Raw genomic sequence first — 21,367 nt, 5'->3', positions numbered from 1 at the left:
ATCAAGAAAATAAACTAGCAGTACAATGCTTATTGTGCACCCCTGTCATGTTTACTTATTGTTGTGAGATTTATTTCCCAAGATTTAGGATTCAAATATAGGGCCTATATTTGAGGTTTAACTTTGTCAGACAACATTCCTAAAGATACGTTTTTAACAAACACACTGAGACACAGAATAAACAGATATTTTCAAGAAAAGTTTTATAAGTAGTGTTTGTAAAGTGAGCGCTTCCATGAGTTTGCAGCTGATCTCTTGCATAAAGTTATTTTGATCTGATTGATTTCACTATTGGTTGAACACTTGAGTCCTTTCAAGTTTACATGTGCTTTTCTTAGTTACCAAATGCTCATCCAGTGTGTGTGTGTGTGTGGGGGGGGGGGGATTACTTTTGAATATAAGCTACAAGGATCTGAATAATATACTGCAAGGCAGGCCCATCCCATTGCTATTTTACACAAAAGCATGCCTCAGACAGCAGCTGTATTGCAAAATGGTACATGCAAATCTCCAGGTGGTGCAGAGGCAAGCTAAGCCATGCAGGGCAGGTAGAACTGATAGCTCATCTGACCTCGAAGAGACTCCCCCCCCCCCCGACCTTGCTGGGAATCAATAAGACCCTAAAAATGAACAAAACGTGCTCTTTGAGATGACCCCCAAGTCAAAAATCTAGCCTGGTCTGCTCCTGTACCTCTAACAGAAATTTAATCTACAGCTAGCAGATGTAAGTAAAGTTGCCATTAAAGGTACAAGGCATTCCCAAGGGAGATTTTAATTTGATGTATCTTTGTGCTACTCAATTTCCTTCTCCAGGCTGTGGCATTTCCTGACATCCCAAAGAAACCACTTGAGAGCTTTTCCTACTCCTAATAGTTTAGAGCTCAGCTTTTCCTAGCCTGAGGACTGGAGGGAAAAGCTGTTGCTGTCACACACCTGGGACAGGGCCTACACAGTAAAGAGAGTAAGGTGGCATCCTCAGAGTAGAACAAAGTAGCTGTGTGACTCACTTTCTTAATAAAAGGGCAGAACAGCAGTAGCAACTAAAACCTTTCCAAGAACCCTCTCCTCTTGAAGAGCAAAAGGGGTTAATTCCCTGCTAGTCTGCAACACATTCTGTTAATGGGAAAGAGGTTGCTTCTGATTGGGTAACTATGACATAATGCTGTCAGATAAGAGCCAATCAGAAACCATCTCATTTATTTCAAGTCCTCTGTCTTTAGGAATCTTTTGCTTTGCTTTATACAGTAGATTTGATTAGTCTTTAATTGCAATGTAGTCTACTGTTCTAGAGAGAAAGCAGAGAAACAACCTCTTGCAATATCCCCATCAGTGAAATGATAGCCTGTTTCCTCTATGTATCATAGCCACATCATGATGTTACATTATGTATGAATTTGTTGGGAATTTGTTGGGATGGCAGTGTCATAACAAAAGCCCTTACAACATATGCAACAAATGCGAACAGGACCAGTTAAAGGTATTAGAGTACTCCACCAGCCAGCAAACCCAAAGGCCCCTTCCTGCCTTTTAGACTCCCACATAAGATCCAACCCAGCTAGTAATTCTGCTGCACAAGCCTCAAATACCACCCTGCTCTTGGGCAATTTCCATTTTTTTCCTTAAAGCTTATCTAGAACAGCTTCTGAGCTGATAGTTCTGACTCAGTGGGAACAATCCATCTCCAACAACCCTTATCATCCAAAATCCACTCCTTGAGGCAATCACCTCAAAAAAATCCCTGGATTCCAAATACTGCTTACAAATACTGCATATAAACTAGTTGAAGCGATATAGTGTTACAGCATCAACATATGCTAGCGTAAGTATATATAAACTATAACAACAGTTCTTTTAATTGGAGGAGGGGAAGTACATAGATGGAGATTAATAAGCACACTTTTCTCAATTAGGATAATCTTCCTTGATCTGAACCTGAAGTGGGCAAAGCTTGAGCGACTCAGATGAAGACTCAACAGCATCTACACCACAGATGCAGAAGTATGGGACAACTTCCCCAAAATTGTCGTGGAAAGTATAAATATGACTCTTGTGCTCTGCGTTGTAGAATGATAGCTCCCCTTCGTCACAGTCCAGTTCCACTCTGACCCTCTTGAGGTCCTTCCCACTTGCAGCCCCCAGCAGGATTGACTTGGAGGACTGGCATTGCTTGTTGCTGGCACCCTGCATACGGTACGTGTAGGCAAACCCAAGATAGGAATCGCTGCCAAAGCTCCACTGGTAGCCACAATGCCTCCTGGCCACTCCAATGCACCAGTTATCAATGCCGCCAATATCTACTTCCCAAGCGTGAGATCCTTTGGAAAAGCTCTTAGAGCCCAGGACGCACGGTAACCCAGCAGAGAAGCGTTCTGGGACATCCACCAACAGCTTGTAGTTACTGGTGGAAATACTGGTGAGGTCATCGGAGACAGACAGCCTTCCTGCAGATGTGTTGGGATCAAAGCTGAATGGGACTACAAAGAAGAGACCAGTCATTGAGGGTAGGGAAAAAATATGATTCGAAGACCTTTAAACAAACCGAATTCCAACTCGTTTTAAAACAGACATTAAACCTTGCCTCTGTACAGGAGACAAGCTAAAAGGCAACCACCAGGTACGGAGATCATATGTCTCTGAAGACCAGATACTGGAGGAAAACAAGAGGTGAATCAGCACCAAAATACCCCAAGCATGCCCATGTAGATGATGCGGGTGCCTATCACAGCATCCCCCAGCTCACAATTTCTCAGACTTTGTTTTTAGTTCTCTTGGCGATGGATGTTTAATTCTGGGCACACAGCTCAGTAGTGGCAAATTAATTAATGCAGATTTAAAAAAAATGAACATGTTGTCAACTTGGATTCTTTAATCCTTCCCATTCTCTCTAAGTCTCTGGGGACACAATAATAGATCAACAGAAAACCCCATTACTTTTTAAGGTAGTACTGAACTGAAAAACAACAACAAAATTGTAAAAATATCTGTATAAAAACAGACTGATGTCTTTAATAAATCAAAAGTAGTACTCAAAACCTAATTTTTTTTTCATGAGTGGAAATCCAGCCCTGTATATTATACAAACATGCAAACAGAAAAGAACAGGAGTGAAGGCCCCTTGTTACAAGCTTTGGTGCTTCCTCATGAGTAGGCACACTAACCTACTACTTGTCATGGCAAGCTAAAGGCACTTAACCTGAAAATATATATGTACCACCTGATGTTTCTACAAGCAGGGATAGTGTTCACTATGGTAAGAAACACTGCAAAGTTCCTCAAAAAGCAACACCATCCACCTCACCCATCTTCCTTGGAACAAAAACAGCAAACAATGCCTTCCACCAGGCATTGAGAGATTCAAAACTGATAAAAGGAAGTATTTCTTCACACAATGCATAGTTAAATTGTGGAACTCCCTGCCCCAGGATGTGGTGATGGCTACCAACTTGGAAGACTTTAAGATGGGAGTGGACATGTTCATGGAGGAGAGGGTATTCATGGCTACTAGTTAAAATGGATACTAGTCATGATGCATACCTATTCTCTCCAGGATCAGAGGAGCATGCCGAATATATTAGGTGCTGTGGAACACAGGCAGGCTAATGCTGCTGCTGCAGTTGTCTTGTTTGTGGGCTTCCTAGAGGCACTTGGTTGGCCACTGTGCGAACAGATTGCTGGACTTGATGGACATTGGTCTGATCCAGCATGGCCTTTCTTATGTTCTTATGACACAAGCAGGGAGTGTATGTGTTTTGTACCAGTTCTCAGGCCTTGGGAGGGGACACCTCCCCCCACCCCCAATTCTCTGCCAGCTCAGTTATGGATCCCCAACGGGAGCCCTGGATATAAGAGGTCCAAACAGTGCTTCCAAAAAACAACGTCCAATGTATACATAGATGTCTGCAGCAGTACACTGCTGTCCTCTAGTGGTTACAAAGAACATCTGCTTGTCCAAGGAAAGCACTGTTAAACAGAAACACTGTTAAAAAATAAAGGTGCAAGAAAAGCAGTAACACCTGCTACTGCTATTTTGGGGGGGAGAAATTGGGGGAACAGCTTCTGATTCAAGTTCTCTTTCTCACACACACTGGCTTTTCCTTCTGCAGGATTCAATTGGTGTAACTCTGCATTGCTTTACACACTAGATACTTTCCCCACAAAACACTTTTTAAAGTACCATTTAGAAAGGGCCAGCCTAATCTTCTAATCCTCTTGGTGGTCTTAGGCATGGCATTCTTTCAGCCCCAGCCCCCATCTTTAAGGTAGGATAGTATTATCCCTGTCTTACAGTGTTTATATGTACATTTTTAGAGTTATTGTAAGTCTAATATAGGACTGTATATGCTTTTTCATATACTTCAGGCTTATGAAGCCCTAGGTGAAACACAATGAATACCATGGATCTGCGTTCCTCTCTCTGATCTGGTTCTGAACAATTTGGATTCAGTTGTGGTCCCCACCGGACATTTGGCATTACCCTCTTAAGGGAAGTTCAAGAAACAGATGAAGCCGGGAGCTTTACTGTGAGTTTACGGACATTATTAGTATCAGTAAGCTGAATAGCTTGATGAATGAATCGGGTGGTGACTATTTGTTGTAAATACTGTATATAGTACACTTTTGTTGTTCAGCACCATTGTTTATGTGTACAGTCCTTGCTTGCGTATTGTTGCTTTGCACTTTGAATACACTTGATACTGTTTGCTTAATATTGAGCCTATTGTTGTAATTTGTATTGAACTATTTCAGCACAACTAGGAGTAATTTTGTTTTAGTTTTAGCTGCTCAGATAGGCTTATATGCACACGCACATAGTCTCTCACACACACGCGCCACACACATAGTCTTTCTCTCTCTCACACACACACACCACATGTCTGGAGATTCAAGGCACTGAAAAGATTTTGGGGCACACAGAATCAGAGATACTTTGAGTGGTGGCAGATTCTGCCCAAGGACCCCAAAACCAAGAAGGGGATTTGGGGAGGAAAGGGTTTCCCCAAGATAGTTAGGATTTCTCATAAGCATGCATCCCAGGCAACTGAGCTCCCCTGGCCACTTGCTGTCTTAAAGTAAGGGATGGTCAAGGTGGGGGGAGAGGATTAAGAACCTCAGGCCATTATGACAGATACCATTTCCAGAAAGGTGGGATCAGTCCCTGCTACCATCACTCATTTTCCCCAGACACCACAGTCTGCTCTAAAGGGGGCAGAGGTCAGACATTTGCCAGCTCCCTGAGGCCAACAGGGGCCCATAATCAAAAACAGCCCCAATATTTTCACTTGGCACAAACCACCCAAGAAAGCCAAAGCACAACAGACATGTCCATTTGCATGCCTTGCCTCTTTCAGAAGACAGAAGGTGTTCTAAGGGAGCCTCACTGATTCTTCAAGCAGTTAAGGCAAACTCAGCACAGTTACAGGAGTGCTTTTCATGCATTCTCTCATTTTCTGGGAAAGGGTATTACAGAGTTTCAATGCTACCTGTAGTAGGTTACCTTTAGCATCATCTTCTCTATATATATCACCTGCCACCTTCAGAAACACGTACCTACTTTGATGATATTCAGCATTTTCTTCCACATGTTGTATTGCAAGGAATCCAAGTATTTTGTAATTTCTATCAGCATCCCCAGGGGAACAGCTTCTGGCTCTTCCGCCGTCCAGGCAATTCTGGAGAGCACAATCCAGATAAAGCAGGGTGTGAGAATCCGTGCTTAGAAGCACCAAGGATCTGTTCTGGGTGTTCAAGCACACACGCGCAGCTCCAATACATGCACAGAGCTCTAGAAATGGCTTCCTCATCAAATTCAGAATAGGAAACCAATCCATGCACATAATTCCTGTGTGCACATGGATTAGATTCCTCAGTTGCCTAGAGAGGTGCAACCCAAAGGGCAGTCAGTTGCCTTGCCAGAAATAGCATGAGGGTTTCAGTTTATGTGCTGCTTTGGACATGTTCCCCCATGGAATGAAAACAAGATGCACAATCTTAGGGGAGCCTAAGGTAAAAGAGATCTTTGATCGGCCACTTCACGTGTGCAGTATCCTACAGAGCTATGGCCCCTCTACCCCCCTACTGATGGACTGCTCAAGTCATAACAGGAAAAACTTGATTTACCTGCGTTTCCGGTTTTTGTGTTTCTGAAAGGAAAAAAAGGGAGAAAGCCATAATAAGAATTTAAACTTTGTAACTGAACACAGAGGCCATTTCCACACAGGTTATCTGCTATACTGTCATAACAACATGCGTAATGGGTTCTTTGACTTCACAGGTTTTATTTTTAAAAAGTCTCTAGCCCATCCTGTTGTTGAAATATAAGGGGAAAGGCAAGTCCCAATAATTGAAGGAACTAGACTTCCTTTTTTTTAAAAAGGAAGTTGAGAAGTCAAAGAACTCCCGGAGTTTGCGAAGGTGGAATCTTCCCCGCTACTTTGGGAAAGAGGCAGGTGTCTCCTGGCCGTACCTGGAGGAAGGAGACATCATCTTCTTTCTGGTCAGCCTGCAACTGGTCGACCTCCTGTTGCAAGATGCTGCTTTCTTCCGACAGCTTTTTGATCTTGTCCTCGATCAGGTCTTTCTTCTGCCGGGTCTCAGCCTGCAGCTCCTCCAGTGTGGCCTTCTCCTCATTCCACAGGAACTCATGCAATTGTTCAAACTGCTTTTTGAGCTCTTTCTCCAGCCTGGCACTTTCTACCTGTTGGCAAGTAGTGGTGATAGGAAGATGAATGAGAAAGAAAGATACAAAAACAAACAGCAAACCTGTGACTTATCATCCTACCGGAAAATGAGGGTACAAAACTGCACCCTTCAGAACTGGAGAACTTGCCAGGAATGAACAGGGGCCAATCAGTGAAAGACTTGCCTTTAAAAACAATAAGCTGTCAACTCTGATTATTTTCATACGTCATTGGATAATGCACTATAGCAATCTTTTGCAACTGGATTTTCCGGTGTGAAACAGAAAAATCCTGTTGCAATTGCTATAGTGCATTGAGAGTGCATAATCCAATGTATTTGAAAGCAGCCTTACTCTGATCTCAAGTAAGCTTGTGAAAAAGGTTCCCTCACTGCAACCTTTTGGGTAGGTACAACATTTTGCCCTGACCTGGATGGCCCAGGCTAGACCGATCTTGTCAGATTTTGGAAGCTAAGCAGGGTCGGCCCTGGTTAGTATTTGGATGGGAGACCCCCAAGGAAATCCAGGGTTGCTACGCAGAGGCAGGCAATGGCAAACCCCTCTGAACATCACTTGCTTTGAAAACCCTACAGGGGCACCCTAAGTTAATTGTGACTTGACAGCACTTTCCATTACAACACTTAAAAGAGAAAGCATCACAGTTTCTAATGAGGTACTTCCCCGAAAAGCTGGACCTGCCAAAGATCTCCCTTCTGTTTTATGGCTAAAAAAAAATCTGTCCTTATGGCATGCACATGGAAAGACACCATCATATACCTCTGTAAAATCAGGTTTCACTCTCTTCACAATAGCAACTCGGAGTGCAACACTTTTATCTAGATAACAACTAGTTACTTAAACACAAAGCATTCAGGAGATGCTCTCAGGCATCTCTAGGGAAGAGGATGAGCTGCTACCTGATCCCAGGCTCAAAAGAGCAGGGCTGCTCCTATTCACCCCCCACCATTATGCTGGGAACTGGTTTCCAGATGAACACACAGGAATTTGGCAACTGGAACTAGAGCATGGGAGTGCTGTGACTTCCAGATGCTAAGTGACATCCAGGGTCCTGACATAAGCCCAGGAGACAAACAGAAGCTTGCCTATATGTGCTTGCTTTTGCTCTTCAGCCAAAGGTGCAAGCAGTGGGACCCCTCCACTCGCTAAGGGGTGCCATGGAGGCATGGGGCCAAAGACTGGCATCAGAGCAAGACACTGCTCCCCACAAAATGGATGCCTCTCAGAGGGTTTTGGGAGCCTGGATTGAGAATGGGGCCAGCTAAATCCCCATTGTGTTACCCTAAGGTGATTTAAACCAGCGCTCCAAGCAGACCATTACTTACCCTATCTGCACACACCCCAGCAATCAATCAGTATTCAAGAGACTAGCCCAGGCATTCTCTTGGGTCCTGACAACTCATCAAGCTTCTCCTATCTTTTTGTTGGAACCCCAGAAAACAATCAATTCTTCATCTCTGGCTTTCCTGCCAGCTTACCTCATACCACCTCAGGACCCATTTTGGGGTATAAATATTGGTCCTTTGGCCATTCATAGTGTGTGTGTTCTGGATCCATACACCTATCCCCCCACATGCTTGTGAGTTCCTTTTGCTCCTGGAAATGATGGTTGTTTTCCTCTTCAGCGCTGCTTTCCCTGGACATCTCTTCAAGACTGGTAACTATCACCCATCCCTGAAACCCTAGCCAAATTTACCCCTTTTCTCATAGTCAGCTCTTGTATGCTTTGTGTGTTTATGCCCATTGCTTGAGATATATTTCTTTTTTTAATTACTTAATTCTTTAATAAAAACGTCTTTCAACAGTAAAACTGCCTGCTCATTTGAGAGTTTTCACCCAGGACTACCCTGGTATACATAGGCTATCGATCCCAGTTACCCCCCTCCCCCAGATCTCCAGCTAATTCCCCCAACTAAAGTGGAGACTGCCTACTTAGGGTACCAAAGATACCTTTAGAGCAGGGGTGGGGAACCTTTTTCCTGCCAAGGGCCATTTGCACATTTATAACATCATTCGGGGGCCATACCAGGTGTAGATCTCCCGGTGGGAGGGGGAGAGGCGAGGGTTGCCAGGTCTCCAGCCACCACCTGGAGGTTGGCAACCCCAGGGGAGGCCACGCAGAGAAGGCCTGGAGGGCTCCTCCGGTCCTCCCCCCTCCCAGGCGGGAGGGCATCCAGCGGTGGGCCCCGAGCAAACGAGGCACCAGGGAGGCGCAGCCCGCGGTTGATCGGCAAAGGAGGAAGGAAGGAAAACAGAGAAAGAGGAAAAGGGAGAGAGGGAGAAAGAAATGGAAAGAAGGGGAGAAAGAAAAGGATGGAAGGAGACAGACAAAGAGAGACAGAAAGAGGGAGAGAGAAAAGCCTTCCCCTCCACACACACACATACCCGCTGGCCCCACATGAACTGGCCCCAGGCTCCATGCCCTCCCCGACCCAGAGTCCACAAAAGGCCCCCTGAAGCCTGATCAGCTCCTGCACGCATGCTCTGCGGCCTCTCCCCCCCGCCCCGCTGCTCAACAGCCAACAGGCAGCAAGAGGGGCTTACAGTGTGCCCCGGCGTTCCTGCACGCTGCGGCTATAGGGGCAACCTTGGGGGAAGCGTCCCTCCCCCTCCTCTGCCGTCAGTCGGCGAAAGGTCCAAAGGGCACTGCAGCACCCCTGCAAGCCGTGGCCCCAGGAACACCCTCAGGGAGGGCCGCCCTATTCCGCACCTCCGCGGTGGGGCCCTGGAGCTCCCGAGGGCCACAAAAAATGTCCTCGGGGGCCGCATACGGCCCCTGGGCCTGAGGTTCCCCATCCCTGCTTTAGAGTAAGAGGGCTGATAAGCCAGAAGGTGATAAAATCTCATTCCTTTCCCCATGACCGGACTGTTGTGTATGTATATAGTTGGGGAGTAAGCAAGGGAGACTTAGGAGCTTGAGTTCTGCACGAAGGATCCTAAACCCTGCTCACTTTATTGGTCAAGCAAACGGACCCCATTGGGTCCTATTGGCCAATATGTACAATTGGTCACCAGGAGGTTATGTCCCCCTATCATGGATCAAGGGGGGAGTGGCCGCAGGCGGCCAAGGGGGCATATAAACAGGGGTTGCTCATTGTGTTAACCAGTTCTGTTCCTGTAATCAATAAACGTGGTTGTTGTTTGACCTCCATCTCTGACCTCGTGAATCCTTCCCAAGCGGACTTAACAAGGACTCTACCACACACCTGGTTATCCATTACAGATTAAACACTCTAATCCAGACCACTTAAAACACAGGCAAATGGGTGCTACACCAAGATCATATGGACTTGAAACACAGAGCAGGACTCCCTTCGCCCCCATCTATATTCCATTTGTAGCCAGCCAAACACACACACATACACACACCCAGCAGAAAAAAGTCATCTTTTTTTATACTCGCAGGTACCTTGTTGTGGTTAGCGATCTGTCTGTAAGACGACTGTACTCTTCCAAATTCCTGCATTTTATCCCACAGAGATCTTTCCATGTCTTTGCATTTGGCCTAGATAATTAGAGAAGGGACAAAAGGTATAGCTCTTATGTTAAATGTTTTGCATTCTGTTTATACAAAGGAGAAACCTCCATTTCAAAAAGAAGCATTAATTCTATATTGCAGTTTAAGAAATTGTATGTTATTTATTGTCCACCTTCATCACTGAGACTCAAGGTGGATTTCGTAGTATAAGTCAGTACAATTAACACGATGAAGAGACATCTAATAATGTAATAAGTATAGAATTGCAGAAATCTGAAACAAGGTATAAGTATTAAACATGACATGTTGAACTGCAAAAAAAAACGGTGTAACATAAGTGGAAATATAATGTCGTGAGAGCAAGATAAAAACATATAGCAACAGATAATAAATATTAGTAATATAGTCCGCAGTCCTGTTCCCTCTATTGAAATGCCTTCCTGAATCATTCTGTTATAATGCAGCCCTGATCATTTATAAAAATGCCCTCCTGAAAAGTTTGGTTTTACATAGTTTGTGGAAAGCCAGAAGTGTGGGAGCCTTCCTGACCTCCTCAGGCAGGCCATTCCACAGAGCGGGGGCCACTACAGAGAAAGCATGTATATGGGTTGATTTTTCCTATTTGCAGGGCGGCACCTGTAGAAGTCCCTGTTCAGGTGACTGAAGTTGTTGTGGTAGGAGGAGAGGGGGTGCTGGAGATATGAGGGTCCAAGGCCATGAAGGGGTTTGTATGTGATGGCAAAGCAGCCTGTGACAGTGATTGGCTGAACTGCTATGATATCACAGAACATGCACTAAGATTCTAACCTCTTCGAAAATTAGAAACATCAAGAGCATCCATACAGCTGAGCTGGCATTACGAAGCACAAAGCCAGCTTTGATTGAAAACCGCCCCTCTCACAGGCCTTAGGAACAGGGTGGGTTTGGAAAACTGAGACCTAGAAAGCAGAGTGGGAAGAGGTCTCAGTTCAGTAAAAGAGCAAAGAGCTCTGAGTTCAAAGGCATAAGAGAACAGTTAAGGAAAAGGAATGGCTAATGAGAGGAAAGAGGGTAGAACTGAGAAGAAATTTCATGCCCTTGGACCCCACTGAAAGGCTACAACCCAACAGTTTGGCTTCTTGGATGGTATAAGTATTTTCTTTTCACTTAAGAACTGAACAGAGTATATTCATGTTGTTCTGATTTTCATATCCTTGGATAGTTCAAACCAAAGGCAAACTCCGTATCCTTGGGGAGGACTCATAAGACCACATCACCTAGTCCAGTGTACTGTTTTACAGATCAGCCAGCCAGTTGCTATGAAGGGCCAAATAAACAGGACATAGAGGCCAAGACACTCCGCTGCTGCCTCCCAGCACTGCTATTCAAGGTTTGTTGCCTATGGATATGGGAACTCTCTTCAGTCACCACAGCTAGTAGCCACTGGTGGATCTTTCCTCCATGAATCTGCCAAACCCTCTTTTAAAGCTATCAATGCCTGTGGCCATGATTACCTCCACTAGCAGTGAGTTCCATAGTTTAATTACTCATTGAGTAAAGTACTTCCTTTTGCTGTCCTGAACCTATTTCCCAACAATTTCGTTGGATGCCCCCCAGTTCTAGTATTTTCTAGTAAGAAAAGGCTCCTTCTAACCACTTATTCTACTCTATAAGATGTATAATCTTATAAACCTCTATCATGTTCCCCCCCTTAGCCATCTCTTTTCTAAATTGTCCCAGACTCTCTAGTCTTTCCTCAGAGGAAAGGTCCTCCAATCCCCTAATCATCTTGCTTGCCCTCCTTTGGACTTTTTCCAGCTCTGCAATATCCTTTTTGAGAGACAGCAACCAGAACTGCATGCAGTATTGTGAATGAGGCCACCCCGTAGCTTTATTCAATCCATTCCCTAGGTGGTAGTCCAGGACCCAGAAGTATATTGTGTCTCATACGCTGACCCCTTTCACAAGGTGTCAAGCCTCTTATTATCTTGAGAACCAGCGTGGTGTAGTGGTTAAGAACAGTGGTTTGGAGTGGTGGACTCTGATCTGAATAACCAGGTTTGATTCCCCACTCCTCCACATGAGCAGCAGAGGCTAATCTGGTGAACTGGATTTGTTTCCCCACTCCTCCACATGAAGCCAGCTGGGTGACCTTGGGCTAGTTATAGTTCTTAGAGCTCTCTCAGCCCCCACCCCACCTCACCGGGTGTCTGTTGTGGGGAGGGGAAGGGAAGGTGATTGTAAGCCGGTTTGATTCTTCCTTAAGGCAGAGAAAGTCGGCATAGAAAAACCAACTTTTCTTATTCTTCTTCTTATTATTATATTGCTAGCCCCATCTAATACCAAGGGCTCCCCAGTTACAGACTGCATGCACTCAGGCATAGCAATACATCCCAATATGTACATCTACACGCATGCAGGATATAAAGAGCTGCAACATTTACAGTACAGAATCTCTCCTTTTTTTGGTGCAACTCGCAAATACATTTCATTAGGAGTAAAACCATGGGACAGCTTTTACCGCATCTTGATTAAAGCTTGCTAAGCAGTTGGGGCAGAACAAACAACTTTGGGAAAGGGATGACATCTGGCCCAGGCACCACTGCTTCTCCAAACTATACTGTCCCCCTGATCTATCCCAGCCATCTTTTCGTACTGAATCCCACATCCTGTATCTTCCTCATAAAAGTCAAGAATCAACATGAGATTAAGTGACTCACAGCCACTCATGTTGTGTCAGAGGCAGACAGGAACTCAGGCCTGGAAAGGGTGACTCAAACTCGTAACTGCCTTTTCCTCTCCTCTCCACCCCCAGTCCTCCCTATTCACTGGGAGATTCATGCAATGCTTTTTCAAACTCTTCATGGTATAATGTCCTCTCTTCTCATTAAAACAGTAAGAAGAAGAAGAGTTGGCTTTTATATGCCGACTTTCTCTACTACTTAAGGCAGAATCAAACCGGCTTACAATCACCTTCCCCACCCCCGACAGACACCCTGTGAGATAGGTGGGGCTGAGAGTGTGTGACTAGCCCAAGGTCACCCAGCTAGCTTCCTGTGTAGGAGTGGGGAAACAAATCCAGTTCACCAGATTAGCCTCAGCCGCTCATGTGGAGGAGTGGGGAATAAAACCCGGTTCTCCAGATCAACCGCTCCAAACCACTGCTCTTAACCACTAAACCACGCTGGCTCTGTTCTTCCTCAAATAACAGTTCTGCAAGGTTAGTTATCTAGTGCTCTTGGGAGGAAGACCAAAGCTGCAAGAGCCCCTTGCCCAAGGCCTGTAGGGAGTCTATACAAGGGTAGGGCCATATCGGGATCTCACTGGCGTTTCATCTACACAGTGATGGCTTCCAGCCCATATCACCTGTTCTTGCTCTTCATCACTGTCCTAGAAATAATAGCAGTTCTTTAAAATCCTGCTCTATTATGCAAATACTGTCCAATGGGCATTTATGTTTTAAAATCCTTTCTCCTTTCCGTTTAGTTAGCTCAACAAGGGCCTTTCAAGCCAGTGGCAACGTTATTAAGCACAGTGGAGTTAACAGGATTACTGTGAGATCCCCATCATCTGCCTAATCAAACTGTAGCTCAATTGACTTCTGCCCTGTCTTGTAATTTTTTTTTCCTTTCAGGAGCTTGGAAGTCCTGCTGCTAAGGATTCACCTTGTTCCACTACATGCTTAATAGCCGAGTCTGACACAGAACACCTGTGCAGGTTGAGAGACTTCAGCCCATTTAACAAATCCAATAAAGCAGCCATCTGTGTCGTCAAGGTCTGCTTCCCATGCTACTACACGCTTGGATGATTAATTTCACCCATCACTAGCCATTATAGTGTAGTTTCTTGAGCACGCTGGACAAAGCAGGCTGACTAAAGAGAACTTTGCGTGTGGTTTCTTGGAGGAGGCCTTAGGCCATTTATGCATGGGAGGTTTTGCCTTGGATTTGCCACTCTTTAGATGCACATTTTCCCCACCCAAATTTCCAAAACTCAACAATATGCAGAGTTTTGAGAATTCAGATGGGGAAAATGTGCATGTAGAGAGTAGCAAATTCAAGGCAAAACCTCCTATGCATAAATGGCCTCAGACAGCAGGAAGTTGATTACAGTGACTGGATGTATACTAGTAGCTCCTATCAGTCACATTATCTGATCCATCACACAAGGTATAGGCCCATGAAGGGTTCCAAGGGGTTGTGGCTCAGGGCATAGCATCTGCATTCCATGCAGAAGATCCCTGGAATTCCCAACTAAAGGAATAATAAAATCATAGTGTTGAAAGGGGACATACCAGCTATCTAGTCCAACCTCTTATTCAATGCAGGATCATCCTAAAGCATCCCTGACAAGTTTTTGTCCAGCTGATGCTTGAAGACTGCCAGTGAGGGGGAGCTCACCACCTCCCTAGGCAGCCCATTCCATTGCTGTACTCCACTTACTGTAAAAATTTTCCCCTAATATCCAACTGATACCTTTCCACCTGTAATTTAAACCCATTTGTGCAAGTCTTATCCTCTGCTGCCAACAGAAACAATTCCCTGCCTTCCTCTAAGTGACAGCCCTTCAAATACTTAGAGAGCAATCACGTCCCCCCTCAATCTTGTCTTCTCTCGTAGAAAGGCAGCTTTCCACTGGCCTTGTTAGTTGGTAGGCTCTGTCAACCTGGTCCAACCTTCAATGAGGGGTAAAGGGGAAGAGAAAGGCCGCTTTCTGCTGGCCTTGTTCGTTGGGGGCGCTCTGTCAACCCGGTCCAACCCTTGGGGGTCCCCTGAGAATAAAGATCAGCTTTCCGCTAAACATTCCCAAGTCCCTCAGCCTTTCCTCATAGGGCGTGGTCTCCAGGCCCCTGATCACCCTCATTGCTCTCCTCTACACATGCTCCATTCTGTCCACATCCATTTTGAAGTGAGGCCTCCAGTACTGCACACAGTACTCCAGGTGCAGCCTCACCAATGCTGTGTACAGTGGGACTATAACCCCTTGCGATTTGGATGTTATGCCTCTGTTGATACACCCCAACACTGCATTAGCCTTTTTTTGCTGCTGCATCACACTGGCTGCTCATACTTAGCTGACAGTCCACCCGTACCCCAACATCTTGTTCACAGACACTGCTACTCAGAAGTGTATCCTCCATCCAGTATGCTTCTCATTTTTGTTACCCAGATGCAGAACTCTGCACTTGTCCTTGTTGAATTGGAACATGAAACATCTCCTCCCCCAAGACCCTGCAGAGCCACTGGCCACCAAAGCAAACAATTCTGACCTTATCAGACCAAGGGTCTGCCTCAATTTAAGGTAGTTTCTGTGCAACATCACGTGGTTGTGTAACTTCATTGGTACAAAACAGCAGGTCCAGAATACAAGTGAAATTCACTACAGACCTCACATGAATCAGGATCATCACACATCCAGGTTCCCACCATCCCTGGTCATGGCATGCCAGGAAAGTTTGCTATGCAAGGACCCCAACTCACAATGCAAGTGCTTTCAACAACATAGCTAGAAAAGGAGAAACTTGTCATGGAAATAAATGTGCCTCATTATTTATGTAGCATAAAAATGAGTAGTTTAGCCTAAAAAAAGGCATGAGACAGAAATGGGGGGGGGGGAGCGCTCAAGGCTATTCAGACTCTGGTTTTGCTAAATAACAAAGAGAGAAAGAGTTCTGCAGAACATACCTGCACATATCATTCTGGACGCATTAAAGAGAACACCCTTGGCCGATTGCGGTATGTACGGCTACCTCCTCCAGGAGACAGAAGATTCCCTTGAACACAGATCTGGCACGAACACTTACCCTGTAATCCTTGGCAACCTCCCCTACAGGCCTCATTTTGTGGTCTGCGTGTTGCTTGGAGTTTTGGCACACAAAGCAGACCAGCTCCTTGTCTTCCAGGCAGAAAAGCCGGGCCTCTTCGCGGTGCAAGGAGCAGAGGGCAGAAGCCTCCCCAGCCCTCTGCTGCTGCTCCTGCTTCTTCTCCTGCTTGAGGAACATCTCCACGATGTTGGCCAGCGTGTGGTTGGTGCGCAGGTCCTCCAGAGAAGACCTCGCTTTGCACACCGGGCAGACGTGGCGGGCTTGATTCTCCCAGGAACGGCCCACGCAGCCTTTGCAGAAATTGTGGCCACAGCAGAGGGTGACGGCATCCTTGAAGGGCTCATAACAAATTGGGCACAGCAGCTCCTCTTTGATAGTAGTGGTGGGCAAAGAGGGGGCCCGAGAAGACGCTGCAGAAGGTTCCTTAGCCATAGACCTGTTGGGGAGAAGATGGGGGGGGGGGAAGAACAGGAAGAAAATGCAAACTCTCTCCAGAAAACGCCCAGCTGCCGCCACTGACTCACAGCTGTTAACCGCCAACAACTTTCGCTCCGCCTTACTACAATTCTCTCTGCCTTGCTTGATTTTAATTCAGAAAGGGGTGTGGAGTGACAGAGCTTAGCACCAATGGAAGAAAGGATCCTGGGTTCTGTTTGTAGAATTACTGCCTCTCTACCCAGTAGGATTCCTCTAGAACAAGGCAAAAGAGAAGGGGTGGGGGGCAGAACTGAAGCAACATGCAGGGAAAGTATTGCAAATAGATAAATAGAAGGCACTTAAATCGGGAGTAAATGCTCTTTTTGAGGGGGAGGGGGAGGGGGAGGGGGAGGGGGGGATTTCTCCCGAATGTTGGAGGCGGGACATCGGATCCCAGCAGGATATTTTCGCGGGAATTGACGTCCCTGGCTTCCAATGGTGTTTCATGCACAGACCATGCAGCGCGCGTTCGCCCAAGTTTCATTTTCCGCCTTTAGCGAGACGGTTCCGTGACGCCCCTGAAAACGCGGCTGCCATTTATTCATGGAAGGTTTTGCATTGGCTTTGCCACTCTTCAGATGCACTTTTCTCCCCATCCATATTCTCAAAACTCAACAATAAGCCGCCATGCAGAGTTTTGAGAATTCAGATGGGGAAAATGTGCATCTAGAGAGTGACAAATCCAATGCAAAAGCTTCCATGAATAAATTGGGGAGCCGGGTTTACTCGCGAGTAACCCTATAAACCAAGCACACGTCCTGGGGAGGGAGTCCACGGAATATTCGGACGCATCCAATTCGTTTAGAGGGCTTGAAGTTTTTGCTTTCCGTAAACGAGAGGGTTCCCCCCCCCCGATTTTCCAAACGCCAGAACATTACAGAAGCGGCGACTGTACGACTTTCGAGGAAAGCATGCACGCAATCGGGTTTAATTTATTGATTTACGATTTGGTTTCTAGCCGGCTTTCAATTGCATGCCTGGGATCTGTCCTTTTTTTAGTATTGTGCAACCGGGGGTTAGAAAAGCGGGAAAGAGCTAGTTGTCGTGGGGAGGGGAGATTCCCAGCCAGCCACGCGGGGACGGAAAACCAAAAAGCGGCGATCGAGGAGCTATCCGGGACTTTTTTTTTTTTTTAAAGCAAAATGAGGCTTCTGGGGAGTTCCAGCTTTGCAGCATTAGATCGGCCAGTGATGGTCGGAAAAGATCAAGACACGTGGGTCCCGGGATCGGCCTCCGGATCCCTTGCATGCACTTCTTCTCAAAAGGCAAACCCTTCCACTTCTCCCCCCCCCCTTCCTTACCTTGTTGTGTTGCAGGGGGCGGGCAGGCATCTCTGGCAGCAAATCCTGGAGCTCCTTCGCCTGGGGCTCCTGGCGAGATTTCCCGGGAAAAACGCCATCGGCCCCGGCCGGAGATCCCCAGATGTCCCCCCTTCCCCGCTCCGCGGAAAGAGGCTGGGATGCCCGGCCTCGCCTTTTATGTCTCGGAGCCGAGTTGGCGCCGTAAACCCCGCCCCGCAACCTCGGGCCAGGCAGTCGGTGCGTGGGGGGAAGTTGCCGAGCTCCTCCGGCCGGTCTCGCTACCCTTCCCTACCTGCGCTTGGGAGCCTTCCAGGTGGGCGAGGCAAGTAGGGCAAGGGAGCAAAGGGGGTGTGCCGGCGCTGGCCACGCTCGCTTGCTGGGGACACTCGTGAAAAGGAAGCTCCTGCTGGATGGCACCAAACCAGTGGTTCCCAACCTCTTTTTGACCAGGGACCACTAGGACTTTTTTGTTCGGTGCAGGGACCCCAGGGTTCAAAATAAAAATTCTGAGAATTTGAAAATAAACTTTAATCATAACTGTTAGTTAAACATTAAACTTAGAATAATATTTGAATATATATTTTTATAATAGAGAACTTTTAATTGAAAAGATTAATTTATTATGGGTTTATAACTTTGTTTCGCAGACCTTAATTTAGTTCTTGAGGACCCCTGGGGGTCCACGGACCCCCGGCTGGGAACCAGTGCACCAAACGGAAAGGACCTGCAAAAGGCTCGGGAGGATAGGGGTCCAGATTATCCAAATTGCACTAGAAAAAGGAAAGCATTGTGGACATGGGGGGAGGCTTTCAGAGAATCATACAGTTGGAAGGAACCACCAGGGTCATCTGGTCCAACCCCCTGCACAATGCAGGAAATTCACAACGACCTCCCCCTCCCCCGCATCCCCAGTGACCCCAACCCTCCCCCGCCGTGCAGGATACCACAATCAAAGCACCCCCGACAGATGGACCTCCAAAGACAAGGACTCCACCACCCTCCGAGGCAGTGCTTTAAGAGGGGAGTGGTCGTATTCATGGAGGAGAGGGATATTCAGGGCTACTAGTAAGAACATAAGAAAAGCCCTGCTGGATCAGACCAAGGCCCATCAAGTCCAGCAGTCTGTTCACACAGTGGCCAACCAGGTGCCTCTAGGAAGCCCCCAAACAAGACAACTGCAGCAGCACCGTCCTGCCTGTCTTCCACAGCACCTAATATAATAGGCCTGCTTTCTGATCCTGGAGAGAATAGGTATGCATCATGACTGGTATCCATTTTTACTAGTGGCCTTGATGAGCTCTGTCCTCCATGAACATGTCCACTCCCCTTTTAAAGCCATCCAAGTTGGCAGCCATCACCACATCCTGGGGCAGGGAATTCCACAATTTAACTATGCACCGTGTGAAGAAATACTTCCTTTTATCCGTTTTGAAGCTCTCACCCTCCAGCTTTAGCAGATGACCCCGTGTTCTAGTATTATGAGAGAGGGAGAAAAGCTTGTCCCTGTCCACTCCAAACCATGCATAATTTTATAGACCTCTATCATGTCTCCCCTTAGCTGCCTTCTTTCCAAGCTAAACAACCCTAAGTGTTTAGCAAAAATGGATACTAGTCATGATTAGGGCTGTCGATTCGGTTCGCCCCGAACCGAAAAACAGCTGAATTTCCCCTGATTCAGCGGTTTTTCGTTCGGATGGAACCAAACTCAAAAAAGGCGGGAAAACGGGGAGCCGAATTCAGCGAGTTCGGGGTGTTCAGGGAATAAATTCAGCAAATTCGGGGTTCGGCACAGCAGCATAACCGTCAGTTAGTAAGCAGCATTCTCTCATGGCCAATCGGTGGCCAAGCTGGGTCTTCTTCCCCACCCTTAATGTGCATCTCTGACAATGGGGTTTTGCAATTAGCAGAGCTTGCCGCCCACGCCCAAAGCTCCCATCCCCAACAAACAGCTGAGCTGTGGGGAGCAAGGGTCTGTGTGTGTGTGGGGAGGGAGCAGTTTCTGTGGGTGGGGGGGAAGCCAAAGGGGGCTTTCGCCTGTTCTGCAGGGGTGGGGGTGCCCCCTGATGGAACAGAAGACATCCAGAGTAAGACCCATTTTGGGGCTTTTCTCTATAATTTTTCTCCTGTGTGTGTGTGTGTGGGGGGGGGAAGCAGAGTCTGTGTGTGTGTGTAGGGAGGGAGCAGTTTCTGTGGGTGGGGGAGAAGCCAAAGGGGGCTTTCGCCTGTTCTGCACGGGGTGTGTGTGTGTGCCCCCTGATGGAACAGAAGACATCCACAGTAAGACCCATTTTGGGGCTTTTCTCTATAATTTTTCTCCTGTGTGAGTGTGTGTGTGTGTGTGGGGAGGGAGCAGTTTCTGTGGGTGGGGGGGAAGCCAAAGGGGGCTTTCGCCAGTTCTGCGGGCGAGTGCCCCCTGAGTCTCTCTCTACCTGGTTTGAGGGGGGGGGGCTTCAGTTGTGTGTCCTCAGGTTTTCCCTCATTCATAAGATCGGTTCGGTCTATTTTGATGCTTGCTCAAAACTGGTTTTCAAATTGTGACTTAAAGAATGCATTTTCCTGGTCCTGAGTCCAATGCAAAAGGGGAAATTCCACCCCTCCTGCTCCTTATGCATAGCTGGCTGCCTCTGTCCCTTTCCATGGTTTGCAAACTCCCAGGTGTCAGGTGTTGCTTTGCATGGTTGCAAACGTGTTGCTTTGCATGGTTTGCATGGCTGCAAACATGTTGCTTTGCATGGTTTGTATGGTTGCAAATGTGTTGCTTTGCATGGTTTGCATGGCTGCAAATGTGTTGCTTTGCATGGTTTGCAAACTTCTTCGCACCTGCCCCGCCCTTGCTCCCCGCAGCTCAGCTGTTTGTTGGGGCTGGGAGCTTTGGGCTTGGGCAGCAAGCTCTGCTAATTGCAAAGGGGGACCCCTTTCGGGGCCCATATCTCAGCCCCCCCTGACCCAATCTTTACAAAACTTGGGGGTTCTTGCAAGAAGGGTCCCTTCAAGCTACGCTGAAAGTTTGGGACCTCTACCCCAAAAAATACCCCCCCGGAGCCGCGGAAAGGCGCGATTGTGTTTTTAATGGCTTTATTCGGCTGAATTTCCCCCCGAACTCGGATCTCATGCCGAATTGCACGGACCCGAAGTGGGGGAGTTCGGACTTCGGCATTTCCCAAATAAAAACGGGCCGAATTTTGCCGAATCCGAATTTTACCAGGATCAGAGGAGCATGGCCATTATATTAAGTGCTGTGGAACACAGGCAGGATGGTGCTGCTGCCGTTGTCTTGTTTGTGGGCTTCCTTAGAGGCACCTGGTTGGCCACTGTGTGAACAGACTGCTGGACTTTATGGACCTTGGGCTGATCCAGCATGGCCTTTCTTATGTTCTTGTTGAGGAAGAACCAGGGTGATTTCTGCCGCAGGAAATCCTGACTGAACAACCTTTTAGAATGCTTTAAGATAGTCAGTGAACAGTGGAGCTAAAGTCCCTCCAAGGGCCTTATTATGTACCTGTACTTTGAAAACCTTTTGACAAGATCACTTACTAATATGTTATGTGGCCCAGCTTGGGTGCTGTTTGGGAAACAGGTTTTGTCTTCCTGCTTCCCCACAGCATCACGATTCT

The 21,367-nt window shown here is 46.9% G+C and overlaps 1 protein-coding gene across 1 annotated transcript; it reads right to left on the bottom strand.

Annotated features, from left to right (window-relative positions):
* Positions 1-1,869: 1,869 nt before the first annotated feature.
* TRIM35 (tripartite motif containing 35) lies at positions 1,870-17,851 on the bottom strand. Its single transcript, XM_056853041.1, has 7 exons — positions 17,754-17,851; positions 15,955-16,411; positions 10,104-10,199; positions 6,464-6,694; positions 6,118-6,140; positions 5,548-5,669; positions 1,870-2,474 (listed from the first exon to the last, which is right to left on the bottom strand). Exons 1-7 carry the CDS (start codon positions 17,849-17,851, stop codon positions 1,903-1,905), a joined length of 1,599 nt encoding a protein of 532 aa, XP_056709019.1. The 3' UTR covers positions 1,870-1,902.
* Positions 17,852-21,367: the final 3,516 nt, after the last annotated feature.

The sequence above is a fragment of the Euleptes europaea genome, chromosome 7 (genome assembly GCF_029931775.1).
Source record: "Euleptes europaea isolate rEulEur1 chromosome 7, rEulEur1.hap1, whole genome shotgun sequence".
In the NCBI taxonomy this organism is placed as follows: Eukaryota; Metazoa; Chordata; class Lepidosauria; order Squamata; family Sphaerodactylidae; genus Euleptes; species Euleptes europaea.
Note: the sequence above shows the minus strand (reverse complement) of the source record. Positions and strands in the feature narration are given on the sequence as shown.